This window comes from Gadus morhua, chromosome 2, assembly GCF_902167405.1.
Source record: "Gadus morhua chromosome 2, gadMor3.0, whole genome shotgun sequence".
Taxonomy (NCBI): Eukaryota; Metazoa; Chordata; class Actinopteri; order Gadiformes; family Gadidae; genus Gadus; species Gadus morhua.
The window spans coordinates 23,599,673-23,617,329 of record NC_044049.1 but is presented as its reverse complement, the minus strand read 5'-3'; the positions used below and the strand labels follow the sequence as shown (position 1 = coordinate 23,617,329).

At 46.9% G+C, this 17,657-nt stretch overlaps 1 protein-coding gene across 1 annotated transcript in view; it reads right to left on the bottom strand.

Annotated features, from left to right (window-relative positions):
- grin2ca (glutamate receptor, ionotropic, N-methyl D-aspartate 2Ca) overlaps positions 1-17,657 on the bottom strand; it is a gene marked incomplete in the record, with an annotated part of 53,439 nt that overhangs the window by 26,747 nt on the left and 9,035 nt on the right. Inside the window, 1 exon segment of the mRNA XM_030349751.1 lies at positions 5,285-5,765. Within this exon segment, the coding sequence (XP_030205611.1) occupies positions 5,285-5,749 (465 nt within the window).

The window sequence follows — 17,657 nt, the reverse complement described above, 5'->3', positions numbered from 1 at the left end:
TGAAGCCCTGTCTGCTCATTTATGACCTGTGTCTGAATTCACAAATGTCTGCTAGATGGTATCAGTAGAGAGGTGGTAATATAATTGTTGATTTAAATGAGTTGTTATGTCTGGTATTTTTATAGGAAGTAAAAACACAAAGCACCTGGGACCTCCAGTTGGTGATACTTTCGATGTGTTTCAAGACAATTTCATATTTTAAATAATATATATGAGTACGCAGATAAGTAAGCAAGAAAATACAACTGCCCTGTAGGACAGAATCTGAGTCAATTATTCTCTGTAACACTTTCCCTTTCTCCCTTTTTCCCTCTCTTCTCTCTCCCTCTCTCCCTCTCTCCTCTCTCCCTCTCTCCCTCTTTCCCTCTCGGCCTCTCTCACATCATTTCCATCTCATTCTGTCCTCCCTTCATACTCTCGCTTCCTATTTCTCTATCCCTCTCCCTTGCTCTGTCCCCCCCCCCCCCCCCCCCTCTCTCTCTCTCTCTCTCTCGCTCCCTCTCTCTCTCCCTCTCCGTCTCCCTCTCCCTCTCTCTCTCTCTCTCTCCCTCTCTCTCTCCCTCTCCGTCTCCCTCTCCGTAGCATATGTCTGCCGGTGGGGCCCAGTGTGGTGCTAGGTGCCGGTGCCTGCGTCCACCCTCCTTGTCCTCATTGGCTGACGTCACGGCGAGCAGTGCTCACAACCAAGGAACAGACGCTTCAACACCCCCCCCCCTCCCCCCCACCATCACCACACGCTGACGTTTCTATGACGATGGTGTGGAGTTATAAAAGCTTTGCTGCAGTGTTGTGGCAAACTGAGGCGTGACGTGAACGAGAGAGGCATTGTAGAGGAAGAGTGGCTAGGGCTAATAGTCTATTAGTCCAACATATGAACTTACAAACAAACGCACTTGATTGAGGATATCTTCCCTCTCAGTTGAACAGTCACACTGTTAGGGGTGGTTGTTAGTTTGATGCCAGTCCCTTCCTGGTTGAGGCAACTAAGTTACAATTAATTAAGCAGACACTTTTATCCAAAGCGACTTATATCGGTTAATACACACATTGACACACCGACGGCAGAGTCAACCATGCAAGGCGACAGCCAGCTCGTCAGGAGCAGTTAGGGTTAAGTGTCTGGCTCAGGGACACATCAACACTCAGCTAGGAGGAGCTGGGCATCGAACTAGCAACCTTTCAGTTACAAGACAACTGCTCTAACTCCTGAGCTAAGCCGACAGTTAGAGTGATGGACTCCTAGTAATAATGCTTATTAAGGCTTCAGCTTAAAAGTAGTCTCAGGTGACTGCAGCCTAACCTGTAGGAATCCTTGAACATCAAAGCCTTGCTCCTTAATGACATCTGAATTCCTTTAAGGTAGCTTTGGAAATGCTCCCGATGGAAAGGCTAGGGAGGGGAGGCAATATAAATTAATTTGAGCAGAGGCCTCAATGTTGACTATTGTGATGTGCATTATTAATGACCCATGTCTGGTTAAAATTTATGTGTTGTTCCCGCCTGCCCCAAGCTCTCACCCTGCAAGACGGTTCTTTCGTCCCGTTTATTCACTAGTGATTAACTGTCTGTACACTTTTGTTCGGAGGGGAATTGATTTGACCCCTTTTTCCATATTTGGCTCCGGTTAATGCGCTGGAATACGTGCTTGAGATTTCCATTCCCGGGGTCAGGACAGGCAGTTCTGCTCTGTATCTGGGTCTCGTCCCTCTCTCTGAACTCAAGGGGGATTCGAATGGAAAGGCTAGTCTGTTTTAGGAGGAGATGAAAAGAGGGAGAGGGAGAGGGAGAGGGAGGGAGGGGGAGAGAGAGAGAGAGAGAGAGAGAGAGAGAGAGAGAGAGAGAGAGAGAGAGAGAGAGAGAGAGAGAGAGAGAGAGAGAGAGAGAGGAGAGAGAGAGAGAGAGAGAGAGAGAGAGTGACAGACAGACAGACAGACAGACAGACAGACAGACAGACAGACAGACAGACTGACTGACTGACTGACTGATAAAGTGGGAGGAGAGAGAGAGAGAGAGAGAGAGAGAGAGAGAGAGAGAGAGAGAGAGAGAGAGAGAGAGAGAGAGAGAGAGAGAGGTACAGACAGAGAGAGAGAGAGAGAGAGAGAGAGAGAGAGAGAGAGAGAGAGAGAGAGAGAGAGAGAGAGAGAGAGAGAGAGAGAGAGAGAGAGAGAGAGAGAGAGAGAGAGAGAGAGAGAGAGAGAGAGAGAGAGGGACAGAGACAGAGAGAGAGAGAGAGAGGAGAGAGAGAGAGAGAGAGAGAGAGAGAGAGAGAGAGAGAGAGAGAGAGAGAGAGAGAGAGATAAACACTGAAAGAAAGCAGACATGTTCGTAACCCTGGGCTCACCAGGCCTGGCCTATCGGGTTTATTCCGGTACATCGGATGCCATGCCCCACAGACACGACCTTGAAGTACCTTTACCTGTCTGAAATGTCAGTTGAAATAATAACAAATGAATCATGCTAGCTTAAGCGTTAGACCCCCGGACTGGGCTGCTCTCGGAAGATTTATCTGCAAAATCCGTTGTGTTTTTTGGACTACACAGTGTATTTACAGGTCCATTTAATGTAGGATCTTTTCACTTTCGGTTAAATTAAATCAATGTTGAGTCTTTTTGAGTCAATTGTCAGGGTTTTGCTAGGAAGCTCGACGAAGAGACGGCTTACAATTTAAGTCGTAAGTCGGCCTCAAACTCCTGAAATCAAATCCTGATGTAAATGCTAATGGACATTCTCTTTATTGAGTGTATGTTGTGATTGCTGCCATCACGTCCTGTTATTTTTAGTTAATATTCCGAACATTGGGGTTTGGGTTGGAGGGCCTCTTATAGTTATTGGCCTCTGGGCGTTCGCCTTGAAAATAGGGACCTGGTTTGGTTGTGTGTCCGGTCGATGTCCGTATCAGCTGTTTGGTCTGAGAATGGAAATGCTTTGCATAATAAAGTAAAATCTTTACATTTGAGCTGTTAAGCATTCCGACCGCACACTCCGACAAGGGTAACAGTTATCAATCGATCTGCTGTCGCGCCCGCTCTACTGGTTACCGAGGGGAGCCATTGATCCACAATCGATTGACGATATTAAAACAGTTTCAGTTCCGTTCCCGTCAGAACTCGTTGAAGGGCTGTCTGGATCACATGGGCTTTTCCAGACGACCCGACGCGTTGGGATTTATATGACGAATTCAGAAATTCATCGGCTTTAAAAAGGCACCTTTTCCTTAAAAAAGGGCTATAGAAATGCAGTCCATTCATCATAAGATAATACTTTTTAAATCTCAGATGACGGATACAAGATACAGTCTAGATTTTCCACATACTTCCATGTTGCATATCATCATTCTTTTGACACTTTTAACCACAGTGATTTTTTGTTGCTAGCTATGGGAAGCCAACAGTGTAGACTGAGGACAACCGAGCAGAACACATTTCAGTTGCGAGTCACACACACACTGATAACTAAATAACTACTGGAACCAATCCTGTCCCCGTTTAACTTTCTGAATTTCTCAAAACTCTAACCGACGGAACTTCGGTTGATTTATGCGGCGGGACATTACATAATTACGTTGTAATGGCCGAGTCAACATCGTTCCACGGATCAGAGAGGAATAGTTTGGACAGCCCTAGGTTCTCTGCTGCCACCACGGGCCGTCGCAGTCTATCCTCTAAATGATGTTGTTCATACATTATTCAAACCTACAATCTGCCCTGTCTGCACTGTCACCCAAATTAAAACAACGGCAATGTCTCCGTTGTCGTTTTTTTTTAATTTTCGGTGACAGCGCAGACATCAATTCATAAAATATGGATCGCACATCAAAAACATGGTTCATAATTTGTATCCTCATTCATTTTTAATCGTAACTCGCTTCTAGGAGGTCGGGGAGACTAGTGTTGAACCGATTATTTAAAGGATCATGGTTTTACAGATTGCAGTTATTGACGAGTTGAAAGTCGCTCTGGGGCTGATTGAGTTCGAGGGCTGGGTTATTTATAATCTGCGGACCCGCTGTGAACGGTGGGAGTCATGGCGACATATGTGTTGGACGACCGTCTGCCCAGTGGGAAAGGGGGGATTATAGCCATGACTACTCATCTGAATGAGGTTTATTCCCAAACATGAATGACATACTGATATCAAATTACTGTCTACTATTCTAATACATACAAAGCGGCTTACAATTTTTCCAGTTTCATTTTTTTTTTCAAATAATAGTAATTAACTTATGTCATCAGTTCTAAATATGAAGGCGCATTTTTTACTTTTTTAAAGCAATTTTAAAAGAAAACTATTATTTTTTGTCATTATTGAACAGGTTGGGGTTCAGTGTCTTGCTCAAGCATGCCCACAGTTAGAACTTGGGACATAGAGCTGCGAGACAAACCAGAGGAGGCAAAGAAAAAAGGTAAAAAAAACAGCTGAACTTCCTAACTTGTTTTCAGCACCATGGACAGTTACTTGTGCTTGTTCACCACTCGACAAAATGATGAAATAAGAACATGACCTACTCTGAACATTGTTATTCTCCCGCCTGTAGAATTCCTAATAAGGGCTTTTACTCAGAGGGCACGATCTCAGCGATCACAACAACATAATGCAAAATGACGGCGATATAAGCGCTTTACTCATCCTGCTTCAAAATAAAAGTGTGTGACAAGCGTTAACACCTGACAAGGGACATCAGGAGGCCTTTGAGTGGATGTGACCGCCTTCACCTCGGGCGGTGTTGAAACAGGTGTGGTGTAAAGGGCTCTCTTGGCCTCTTGTAGGGTTTAACAAGGACTGAGCTTCCTCTCTGGGAAGATACAAGTTGGCTCTGTGTTTTTTTATGTACACACACACACAATGTGTTTCCACTGTTTCCACTGCTAAGCTACAGTAGATGTCTGTGTTTATCATAAATAATACACATGAATTTACACAATGTGTTAGATAAATTGACTCTTGCCACAGCACTTTTGACAAAATAAAGAAATGTGTCGGTCACATTTCTTGGGAGTCGTGAATCCCGGTTACGGAATGAATAGCCTTGCACTAGATAATCAGTGCAATTAAATCAAGCATTGTCTCTGTATGTGTGTGCGTGTGTGTGTGTGTTCATTTCAGCTTTGTGTACAGCTGAGCAACTATGTGTGTCCACAAATAATTGCATATTTCTCAATTTGCATGTGTGTGTTATTGCCATGTGTGTATGCGTCTGTGTGTTTCCCATACATGCGAGTCCCTCAGAGCCCACCCCTCCCCCCCATTGCCCCCAGATCCTCCCTCCCTCGACCCTAACACCGACCTTATAGGGCAGCACGACGGCAGAGCCCCCGCTGATGCCCACGATGGGCACGGCCGTCTGCGTGGAGATGAAGTCCAGGATCTGGGCCACGGCCTCCGAGCCCACGTTGTCCTCGAACACCACGCCGTGCACGCGGTTGGCCGTGAGCGTGTCGCAGATGCGCGTGAGCAGCGCCCGGGGGTTGGTGTTGTTCACCAGCACCGTGATGGGGTTCACCTCCAGCGGCAGGTCCAGGAAGTTCTCGCGGCTCAGCCGGCCCTTGATCTCCTGCTGGTAGGCCGAGCCGCTGAACACCACCGCCACGTTCACCGCCGGCGTGGGCACGCCGAAGGGCCGGGCGCGGCAGCAGGGGGCGCCGGTGAGCAGCAGGAGGAGGAGGAGAGGGAGGAGTCGTAGCGGGGGGCGGCGTGATGGCGGCGGCGGCCACCACAGGGAGTCGCTCAGGGGTCCTGGACGAACGCCCATCTCAGTCGCCTACTGCCTGGCAGGGGAGGAGGGGGGAGAGAAGGGGAGAAATGGGGGAGGAAGGGGGAGAGAGGGGTAAATGGACTGGACCGGACATTTATAGAGCGCTTCTCTAACCAGTGGCCACTCAAAGCTCTTCAAAATGTTGCCTGCGATTCAACCATTCATGCACACATTCACACACTGACTGCAGAGTCAACCATGCAAGGCGACAGCCAGCTCGTCTAGAGCAGTCAGGGTGAGGCAACCTGCTCTACCTCCTGAGCCACAAGCCAACCCATGGGGAGAAGAAGGGAGAGAGATGAGTATATAAGGGGCAGAGAGGGGAAAGGGGGAGTTTATTTTCATTATCCCTGAGGTAAAAACATTTTTTCAGCAGAAACACACAGTTTACACCCAACAAATGTACACAGACAACAAGCCGGTCATGAAAAAGTAACAACATCGTTAAACCCTGCAATATTAAACAAGCGCTATGCAACACGGTAGTGCCAACTGGCTAGCCAAGTGAACCGTCTGCCCTCTTTATGAGAGACTTGCGAGTCGTTTTTTGAAAGACGAATGCCTGCTCACTTTTGGACCTAAGAGTAACGGGCTGTAGTGTACTAAAGTCCATAGCGTGTGCTGATCCAAATTGGCTAACAAACTATACAAACCAGCCTGTTTGTTTGTGGTCGGTTTGCAGTGTGGTGAGCCACTCTCCGGGCCTCCCTCTCTTCGTTCCTGTGTCTGGCAGAGCTTTCGACTCCATAATACGCACTAATCCCGACCTCTCTCGCCAACTCCGACCAGCCTCTTTGTGTGTTGTTCAAATTATTCTGAAGCGTGAACTCTGCGGCCTTCCCCCGCTGGACCTGAAAGTGTCTGGGACAGAGTGTCGGAGCCCACAATGCCTGGTAATCCCAGCTGGCACGCCAATCCAAACTAGCCTCTTTGTCTGCGGTTTGGTTCATTTTGAATAAAGAACTCTGCCTCCGCCTGCCTGCCCACTCCCCGCCGGACCGGTGAGTGCGGCGGCGGCGGCGGCGGCGGCGTATCTGAGTGTTAGAGTCCATTAAGGGAGCGGATGAGGTATTTTTAGAGCGTGCCGGGGCCGGAGCGTGGGGCCGGGCTCTTTGCGGCCGAGGGTGGCAGCTGCCACCCCCGTCGACCGGAGCGATCGCAGCTCCAAGTGACCAGATGGCGGTGGCCGGTGTTTAATGCAACAAATGGAGAAACAAGAGGATTTTAGAAACTTTTCCCCATCGTGGACCATTTTTTTTATTTGTTCTTGCTATGGCGGATTTCTAGAGAGCGGGACAAAGTGTTCGTAATCCGTGGAAGGCGGATGGATGTGCGCCAAAGCAGAGTTTGCCGAGCATTGGCTAGCTACAGTGTTCTGTGGAATAGCTTTGTAAATCGTTGGCCTCGTGGCATGATTGCCCAAGTCATTTTTTAAGGTTAATCTTGTATTTAGCGTCAAAAATTGCCCAAGTCAAATAGATGACTTAGGCAGATAGTGATTATGGAACGTAAAAAGCACTGGGATTGGCTTACGATAAAGCCAATGAGGCACAGTGGAAGGGCAGCGTTAGGAGAGTCGAGTTAGGTCACAATCACAATTTGACCAAAAACTTACTTGGGCAATTATGCTGTGAGGCAAATGAAATGTAGTTGAAAATATTGTTTTGTTAATTGGATACACAGGTGGCAATTAAGAGTAGGCACAATTAAGAGTAGGCAATCTGGAGAAACCAGCCAGGGTAGTCTAGATTTAGACAGCATCCAACACAAAACCTAGCCCTCCCTTCATTACTCCTTCAAAAGCCACTCCCCCAAAAGACATGACTAGCCCGCTAGCTTCAGCAATATATCTGCCTATAGCCTTGTGGAAGACTCCTGTCGTGTGCAATGAATGCATAGGCTGAGTGCGCTCAGCTATACAGAAAGGTATGCCAGCAGCTATTCGAGCCATATGCTAAAATTTAACGAGCTTATTACAAGCCAGCGATTTCTTATTTGTCAGAGCATTTGATTTATCGATTGCTGTAGGGCGGAAGAGCGTCTGCTTTTAAGATTAATTGCCGAACCAGGATAGATAGCAATGAAGGAAATAATTTGATGTTTTAAAACAACCCAAAAGTACTGAGGAAAATATAATAACTTAATTTAATGGTGAATATACTACATTTGTTTATTGCTTATACTTTTGGCCACTCAAAGCATCATCCAGCTGTTGCTTGGCTCTGTGTAGTGGAATTGATGTAAAGAATACAACCTAAATCATAGGGTAACTATGCACACTGAAAAAACAATACCTGGTTTAGTTTGGTGAAATTGTTGTCTTGAAATTTTACATTGATAAGAGAAGCTGAGAAATGGAACCAGCATCCCAACTGTTAATGATAGGACTGCTCTACCTACTGATAAATGTATAAAAACACAAAAACACACAATAATAATAATAATAATAATAATAATAATAATTATATATATATATATATATATAGCAAACCGGACAGAATCCAAGGCTTCACATTTAACCTACTCAAATTAATATTGTTTGTTCATATTTCAACCATGCACCAGGCTAGCATCCCTGGGCAAACTCCCTGGTTAGATTCATCAAGCTAGCATGACCCCGCTAGCATCAATGAGCTATTGTCACGAGCTAGCACCCTCAAAGCTATCTTCACCATGCTAGCTCCATCACAGAGCATCACTAGGCTTACTCCACCAGTCTACATCCACCAGGATAACATCAGCATTAGTTACCCTTGACTAGCATCACTATAATTCCACCACACTAGACCCATCCAGGCCGGCTCGACCAAGCTAGCCCTATCTTGGCTAACGTTGACCACGCTAGTCCGGCTGGCCTCGGTTAAACTGCCAGATGCACTCAGAGCCTTTGGGGCTCAAACCCGCCCCTGGTGCGCCCGGAGGCCCCCAAGAGCCCCTTTCCTGAGAGGGGATCTGTTCGCCATGCCACCAAATCCCAGCAGAGTGAATATATTGTAATCCCTCGGTAATCCCTGCCAGCCGCCTCTCCCCGTCTCTGTGATTGTATCAACCTGTCAGAGAGATTTTGAGAAGGAACGGGCCGTTGCTGTTTTTGTTGTTGTTTGTTATTGGATATCTGCTCGCTCTATGATTGACAACTGGCCGAAATGGAATGATGTCATTTGAGATGTTATTTATTTAAGAAAATGGGTCAAGAATATTTGTGTTTGAGAAACACCCGATGATAGAAAGAGTTTACATAGTTCCAATTTCTATACTTTATATAGGAAAAGACTACTTTGTCTAGGACTATGAATTAGAAGAGGTGGCTCCTGTAGGATAATTTTCCCACCTGGGATAAATGAGCATGATGCACCACTGAACCCCCGAGCCATCACAACCAGCTTTAACCAGATCGGACGCAGGCGTCAACGCAAATAAAGACACGCCACATGACGTGTACACAGAGAGAGTGCAGAGCACAGAGATTTGATACCCCTGGACCCCTAACCTCATAAATCACGCTGCAAATTGATTGGTTTACAAGGGGAGAGAGAGAGAGCATCTTAGGCATTCTGTCGAATAAGATGTGTCCTGCGACGAACGCGAGCAGAGGGTAATGTGACGAGCTAATCTCTCTGGGTGTTGATGTAATGTGTTTGTGGACAAAACGTTTGAATGGCTTCAACCTTCTGTGTATTCCGTTAACCACTGAGGTCGATGGTCCAAGGTCAAACACGCGGGGAATTAGCAAATGGAACGATGGTGGGGGTCATGGACGTGAAATACAGGGAGTGACTCATCGCGGAGAAAATTAGAAATGGGTTTGTTTTTGTGATTTCACCTCTGATGTCGAGGCTCACTCCTGGTTCATGTATGATGGATAGACCATCTCGGGTCTGGGACGTAGTTGGGGAGGGAGGGGGTGGGTAAGTGGTGGTAAAGGTTCATGTGTATGGAGGTCACATCCATTGATAAACATCATGATTTTTTTGAGCACTGGATGGATTCCTGGCATTATGAAAGTAGTTGGAATTGGAAAGAAAAATTTGATCAGGACTTAAATACTTGACAGCAAAAGTATCTGGAAGGGCTTTGCGTTTATTGGAGGACAATTATACATCATTTTTATTTTGACGGATGATTAATAAATCAGATGTATCTTCCGTCAGACCATCTTGCTTCACCTCAACCAATCAGATAACAATTTCGGTCAAGCCCTCCTGCTTCACCTCAACCAATCATGATGCAGATATCAGTTCCGTCAGACCCTTTACTTCACTTCAACCAATCACTAAGCAGATAACACTTCCGTGGGCAACTTTTCTCCCTTTTGTTTTATTTAGGAGCCGATAATTGAGGAAGTGTACCCCACATTGCTTCCAAAGCAGAATCCATATACTTCAAAGGGACTTCACAAACTGCTGATCATGCATATTTAGGGGCTGGAGCCGGGAAAGATATGGACGTTGCAGTGCATTAGCAGCTCTTTTCAGATCTGTTAATTGAGTTGTAAATCCCCTATGGGGCTGATTGATTGGGTAAATACTCTGATTCCCGCCCGGAACATGAAACGGTCGCCACCAACTGGACTCAGTGGTTTAATCACAATCTCTGACTGATTAAATTAATCAAGATCAATTACTGCTCAAATGTGATTATGTTTTGGCTGATATTTACATAATATTTGTATCAGTGTTACAAGCTGCTTGCAGCAGCTTGCAACCAATAAAGAGCAGCTTTCAACTTAATACAACGTTTTAATACACATATAAAACATATCACAAGACAATAGTACTCAGAAGAACAGCGCTTGCTCTGTTCACATACATAGGCTACCACTGTTCATTGGGGACCAATTATTTTGAACAGAAAGTGAAAGTAACGGAGGGGTGCTATGATAAGATACCGGCTAGCCTGTGGATACTGGGTTTGAAAGTTAGTCTAAATTATAAATTATAATAAACCGCTGAGTGACAATAGGAGTAATGTTTGTCATCCAATGTCACTCTGTATATTTGCGGTAGCCTTTAGCGTACGATGCATATTGCCACGCAGGAGGTCCACCTTTAGCAATCTCATTTCCCATAACCAAATCACCTAAAATGCAAGCTGTGCTTCGAATGTGTTGTTTTAGATTGCTTGCGTCTCTGGTTGTGTAGACGGAGAGTATAAAGATTACACTACCATGGGTTCACCTTCCGTTAGTAGCCTCACCCTGAGGTTCATCATTGAGTGTTAGCATTGGTTGGCGTTAGCAGGGCTATTCATTAGCATTCATTAGCATGAGGCAGGGACGGAGCGGGAAAACTAAGTGGCCTGGGAGGTGACTTACGATAATTTGTTACACACTTTCAGTACTGCTGCAGCTCTACACACACACACACGCACACAAACGCGCACTCACACACACAAAACAAAGCTCTTCTCACTTCTCTTAGCCACTCAACTCTTCAACAACTCTTGTTCCAAAGTCGGCACAAGGGTAGGAAACTATTTTATCAAAGTGCTGTCTGTCTGTCAGTCTGTCCCGGTCCACTTTCCCATGCCCCGGCGCATTACCCCCTTATATCCCTTCTCAGACATCACGCTTCGACCAGACCCGGTCTGTAAGAAGACCAAACAAGAGACAGAAAAAGAGGGAAGAGAGAGAGGGGGAGGGAGCAAGAGAGGGGAAGATAGAGATAGAGAGGGAAGGAGAGAGAGAGAGAGAGAGAGAGAGAGAGAGAGAGAGAGAGAGAGAGAGATAGAGAGAGAGAGAGAGAGAGAGAGAGAGAGAGAGAGAGAGAGAGAGAGAGAGAGAGAGAGAGAGAGAGAGAGAGAGAGAGAGAGAGAGAGAGATCTACTGCTGCAGTTTATCATCTTGTTTCTTGAGAACATATTTTTTAATCAGTTTCATCTCTCGAGGGCTTCCTCATAAGACTTCTACACAGCGTTGGAGATGTGCTTATTGCCCCCTAGTGGTGGACCCAGTCACTCCCAAAGAGTTCCCCAGAGATGAAGCAGTAAGAAAGAAAAGCGATATTTCATAACGAACAGCCCAGATTGCATCACCGTTCTGGCATATTGATATCTCCCGATGGGGCTGCTTTGCGTGTTTTACAACGTTTCATCAGACAATGTCTTTGCTGAAGGCCCTTCCGTCTAATCAGGGGTTCCTGTTATTAAAGACGCCAAGACTTCAGACGCCGTCCGGCCTGCCGCCGAGCAGATCTGGATCCAGCTGGTTTAAACCAGGCGACCTGTACACCAAACACAACATGGCCCCCGGGATCGGAGACTGAAGTCTTGTCCCAGCGTTTTCCCCAGATGGCTTGTTTTTATGCTTCTTTCCTGATCGTTTGCACTAAAGTGAAAGTACAGTTGCACCGACTCCACCACTGTCCTCATTGTGTATGGGTGTGTGTATATCTCCCCCCCCCCCCCCCCCCCCCCCCCCCCCGGGCAAACGGTTGTTGACTACCAACTAACTGTCGCTAATGAGCGAGAGAGAAGACGGCTCACATTGTACAACCGCTCGTTCAACAGATGTCCTGTTACCCAGAGGGAATACAGAATATTGGCGCCTGGAAACAAAGGAACACAATAATAGATCAATTAAGATTTTGAAGCCCATTTTCTAAAGCCAACATGGGCTTGCATACAAAACAGGGCAGGAGGATAGTGTAGTGGCATGGGGTGTTCCCACTCCCAGTCTTAACGTACCGGGTTCAATCCAATGATGTCTGCGGTAGCCACCCTTGGGCAAGACGCCTAACCACAACCATCCCCCTCAAATGACTTGTATCTTAAATCACTATAAGTTAGTTCATAGGGGTGACGTAGGAGAGTCAATGCAAGTTGTTGTTGCATACTTTCAATATATTCCATTTTTAAATAATTGGTTAAACAAACATTTCTCCTTGTTGAGAACAGAATAGGGTCGGCCATTGATTTCGGCCCCCGGGGGCCACACGTTGGATTGCCTTTGGGGCCGTGCGGTGAAGACCGGGGCTTTCAGGATACTTGAATTGACACGGTGACCTTCCCCCAGATGAAGAGTGAAAACTCATTTATCACCAGATAATTACACCCTACACACCTCTGCCCACAATTACCTGTGAGGATAAGCCACAGTGGGGCCACACAATCACATTAAAGAATGGATGGTCCTTCTTCTTCTGAACCAGTGGGCTATCAGTCTGACTCACGGTCAAGTGAGTTGTCCTTCCCAGAGAAGGCAAAGCAGTGTTGTTGACTCGATTGTGTAAAAGCAAGGGTACTCAAATTACAAAGTGATGCTTTTTTAGCTCAAGCTGAACTCAAACCAGAAGAAAAAAAAGAACATTGAAGCATGTTATTGGAAAACAATACACATATTTTCAGATTCACTTTTAATTTCAAGGTTATTTGAAGAATTTTCTTTTTTTCCGATTGGCCCACATTTGATCAACCTTGTGTGCAAAATAGAAGAAATATGAGAGGAGTATGAGATTCAGTAAGTCAAATATTGAACAGCCTCTTTTTACAATTTTCACATTTACATTTTTTGTGCCAAGTCAATTTTCAAGCAGTCTTTTTCTATTCTCACTGGAGCTGTTGAACGATTCCCCTTTGCCTTTTCTACGCCTTTGGCTGAGTCTGTGTGAGTGTGAGTTCATGTGTGTGTATTTGTATGTGTATGTGTATGTGCGAGTGCGAGTGCGAGTGTGTGTGTGTATGTGTGAGTGTGAGTGTGAGTGTGAGTGTCAGTGTGTGTGTGTGTGTGTGTGTGTGTGTGGGTGTGTCTGAGTGTCTGAGGGTCTGTATATGTGAGTGTGTGTTGGGAGGGTAAATCTTTCGGGTGCAGCGGGGGCTTGCGAAGCCGTTTTAGGCCGTGACTGTGACAGAATGTTTCCGTATTTGTGACATGACACCTGGGACCGTTCTGCGGTCGGCTGGGATGTGAGGACCCTTTGCTGGCAGCACGCGGAGGAGGAGGACCCGGCCATGCACACCGATCAACTGAGACACCCCCACCACCCCCCCAGGGCCACGGGCAGCCCTGACCCTGACTGATAGATCAAAGCTCTCTCCACCAATCACAGCCTTTAGCCACCACACCGCAACAGAGAGCTGTGAGTGTTCACTTCGCCAAAAGAAAGCCGTGACGAAATTTTTCCACAAACAACCTCGTTCCCATGACTAACATGAGACGTTGACGATCTATAAATAGATATTTGTTAATAAAAACATTAAAAAAATGCATGAAATATTCCTAAATTGAACATTTAGTCTGTCTGTAAAGCAATGCCCAGGCATTAGTTGAAAAGAGAGTGGGATTGAGAAGTGAGCGATGCAATATCTGGGCTGAGTTTGGGCTGAAAAAAAAGAGATAGATCTATGTAGGAAACAAATGCCGTTTTTCCAACGTTGTTTCTCAAATTGCAGGAAAAGAGAAACCCTTTTAGTAAAAAGTAAAATCAGTACTATCGCTGATATCGTTATCGATATCCTAACATGAAGCACATCGCATGGCACTCGAGGAAATATCTGTGAAACCTGTCCAGTGTAAACGGGACTAATATTAAATAAACCAGCTTTCGATGAGCGCTTGAGATTAGAAAGCAAAAAAGGGAGAATTAAGCAGATGCTAAATATCCCTAATCCACATTTACATTAAGGGCATTTAGCAAACCCTTTTATCCAAAGCAACTCACAATAAATGCATTTGTCAGAAGAAAGAGAAACAATAATATATCACGGTTGGTACAGTCAAGATTTTCATAAAACAAGTGCCAAGCACTTACATATATATCATCAGGTGTTGCCACCCGTTGGAAACAACTCAAATATATAAAATGCCTCTTAAACGAGTCAATCCAATTATATGGTAGCTATGATATAAAGGTAATAAAAAGTGTGAGTGTTGATGTTCCGTTGACTCAAGACAAGAACGTCACCAATTAAAGTCACGCCTTCAGGCGGGAAACCCGGCTAATGGAAATGCGAATCCCAGCCGGTCTGGTCTGCCAAACCAGGCCAAACGGGGCCAGTATAGCATAGTGGCAGAGCACCATAACAGACACCATTAAATAGTTAAAGTGCTAAGAGAGCAAAATGTTCTTCCCCAACTTCAACCCTTGTTAATGTCTCCTTGATTTCAATATAAATTTGACAAGCTTTTAAATTTTAAGACCAAGAATAAATCTAAAATGCCGAAACTGCTCCAGAGAAAGAGTTGCTAGAAGTGCCTCAAACACCACAGCAGCAGTAGTTGTGGTATCAGTGCTATCAGCGCAGGTACGAAACAGAACAAGTATTATCAGCACGTTTTTCATGATGTTCTGATGAACCAAAGTTTTATATGAACGCCATCCGCTCCAGCACCTGGCTAGTCCCAGTCTTTGGCAGCACTGGTCCTGTGACCCCTGACCTTTGGGGGACAGAACAGATTGGATGTGGATGAGTTTGGACAGCAGGAGGGGGTAATAATAATCTTTTGCCAGGGCTTCAGATTACAATCGAGCTGGCCGACAGAATCCTGGTCCGCCTGCACAGGTCAGCGTTTGATGTGTTAATGTGTGTGTGTGTGTGCGTGTGTTTAGGTGTGTAGGTATGTGTGTGTGTGTGTGCGTGTGTGTATGTGTGTGTGTTTGTATGTATGGATGTGTTTGTGTGTGTGTGTGAGTGTATTTGTGTGTGTGTAGGTCTTTGTATGGATGCATTTGTGGGTGTATGTGCGTGTCTGTAGGTCTGTGTGTGTGTGTGTGTGTGTGTGTGTGTGTGTGCATGCGTGCGTGCGTGCGTGCGTGCGTGCGTGCGTGCGTGCGTGCGTGCAAGCGTGCGTGCGTGCGAGCGTGTGTGTGTGTGAGCTGGCTGCTACAAACACCCAAGGCGAGAAGTGGTTGGAACTGTGACTGTGACCAGAGGTGTGAAGAGAGTAGCGAGGGAGGGGGGGGAAGGGCTGACAGTAGCTGGAGGTGGGTGGAGGAGGAGGAGGAGGAGGAGGAGGAGGAGGAGGAGGAGGAGGAGGAGGAGGAGGAGGAGGAGGAGGAGGAGGAGGAGCAGGGGGAAGGGGATACAGGGCTGAGGGCAGGGGAGGTCAGGTTGGCAGCGGAGGTGAAGAGGAGGGCGGGGAAGGCGGGGTAGGTGAGGTCTGGGCGGGGGGGGGGGGGGGGGGGGGGGGGGGGGGGGCAGAGGTGAGGGGGATTGAGAGCGGGCAAGAGGAGGGCCATGGAGGGAGGGAAGGGGGAGGTGGAGGCTGGGGGAGGGAGGGGCGGGAGGGGCAGAGGGGAAGATCTATGCCCTGACCCCCCCCCCCCCACGACCGTGTTCTGTGTCGTGTTCACCGTATGGGGAGCAAGGATCATCATAAGACCCTGGTTAAGCCCAGCCCGAGCACACACACAGATACACACACTCATGCTCCAGCTGTCACCAGCCTGATTTTACAGCTGAATCCGCGGCCATCCACACACACACACACACACACTCACACACACACACACACACACACACACACACACACACACACACACACACACACACACACACACACACATAGTTGAACACGTACACACTAATCCACGTTAGAGCAGACCACTTTCCTGGGTTGCATGTGTACATGTATGCCATGAGAATGCAGTTGTTAAAGGATGTGTATGTGTGTGTATGTGTGTGTGTGTGTGTGTGTGTTTGTGTGTGTGTGTGTTTGTCTCAGTGTTTGTGTTTATGTCTCTCTCTCTGTGTGTGTGTGTGTGTGTGTGTGTGTGTCTCTGTTTGTGTTTTGTGTGTGTGCGTCTGTCTGTCTTTCTGTCCGACTCTGTGTTTGACTGAGTGTGCGTGCTTGTCTATGTCTGTCTGTCTGTCTGGCTGACTCTATTTTTGACTGAGCGTGCGTGTTTGTGTCTGTCTGTCTGTCTGTCTGACTCTGAGTGTGCGTGTGTGTGTCTGACTGTCTGTCTAGGGGCGGGGCAGGACAGTTAGGGTGTTTGACCCCCAGCCAATAGTTCTGGGTTCAATCCCCTCGTCTGGAGACTAACCGGCAGGCATCCTTGAGTAAGGAGCGTTAAACACCACCTGTTCATTCAGGCCACCTTTAGGTATGTGCATGTAACTTGTCAGTCGCTTTCGATAAGAGCGTCTGCTCAATCATGATATCATATATTGTGTGTGTGTGTGTGTGTGTGTGTGTGTGTGTGTGTGTGTGTGTGTGTGTGTGTGTGTGTGTGTGTGTGTGTGTGTGTGTGTGTGTGTATCTATGTGTGAGCAGCAGAGACCAGGTGGAGACCTTGGTGTCCTCTGGTACCCCTGGACCTCATCTCCAACCTGGGGAGGACGTCCAGACCCCAGCCTTCTGCATTGATCCAACGGCACACACACACACACACACACACACACACACACACACACACACACACACACACACACACACACACACACACACACACACACACAGCCGGACGCACAAATATGGCTGTCGTGCACAACCTGCTCCCCCTCTCCCCTCCCACCAAGGCGGTGGTTGGAGGTGTGTTGAGTTGTGGAGGTGCGGAGGTGTGCATGACAGTACCCCCCCCCCCCCCCCCTCGCCATGCTCCCCAGCTCAGCGCCAAAGCTCGGGGCTAATTGTAAAAATATTAAAATGCCAGGCGCTCCGCCACGAATAGAAGGCAATTAGAGATGATCCGTTTTGTGTTGTACAAATGACGTGCGCACACACACGCACACAAAGACACACACACACACACACACAGGCATGCATGCATACACACTCAAACAAACGCACGCCGGCACGTGTTAACACACACACACACAGCTCGCAGCCTGTTGTCAGTATGCACCAAGGAGAGACACAGAGAGAAAGGGGGGTGAACGGAGAGAGAGAGAGAGAGAGAGAGAGAGAGAGAGAGAGAGAGAGAGAGAGAGAGAGAGAGAGAGAGACAGAGAGAGAGAGGGAGAGAGA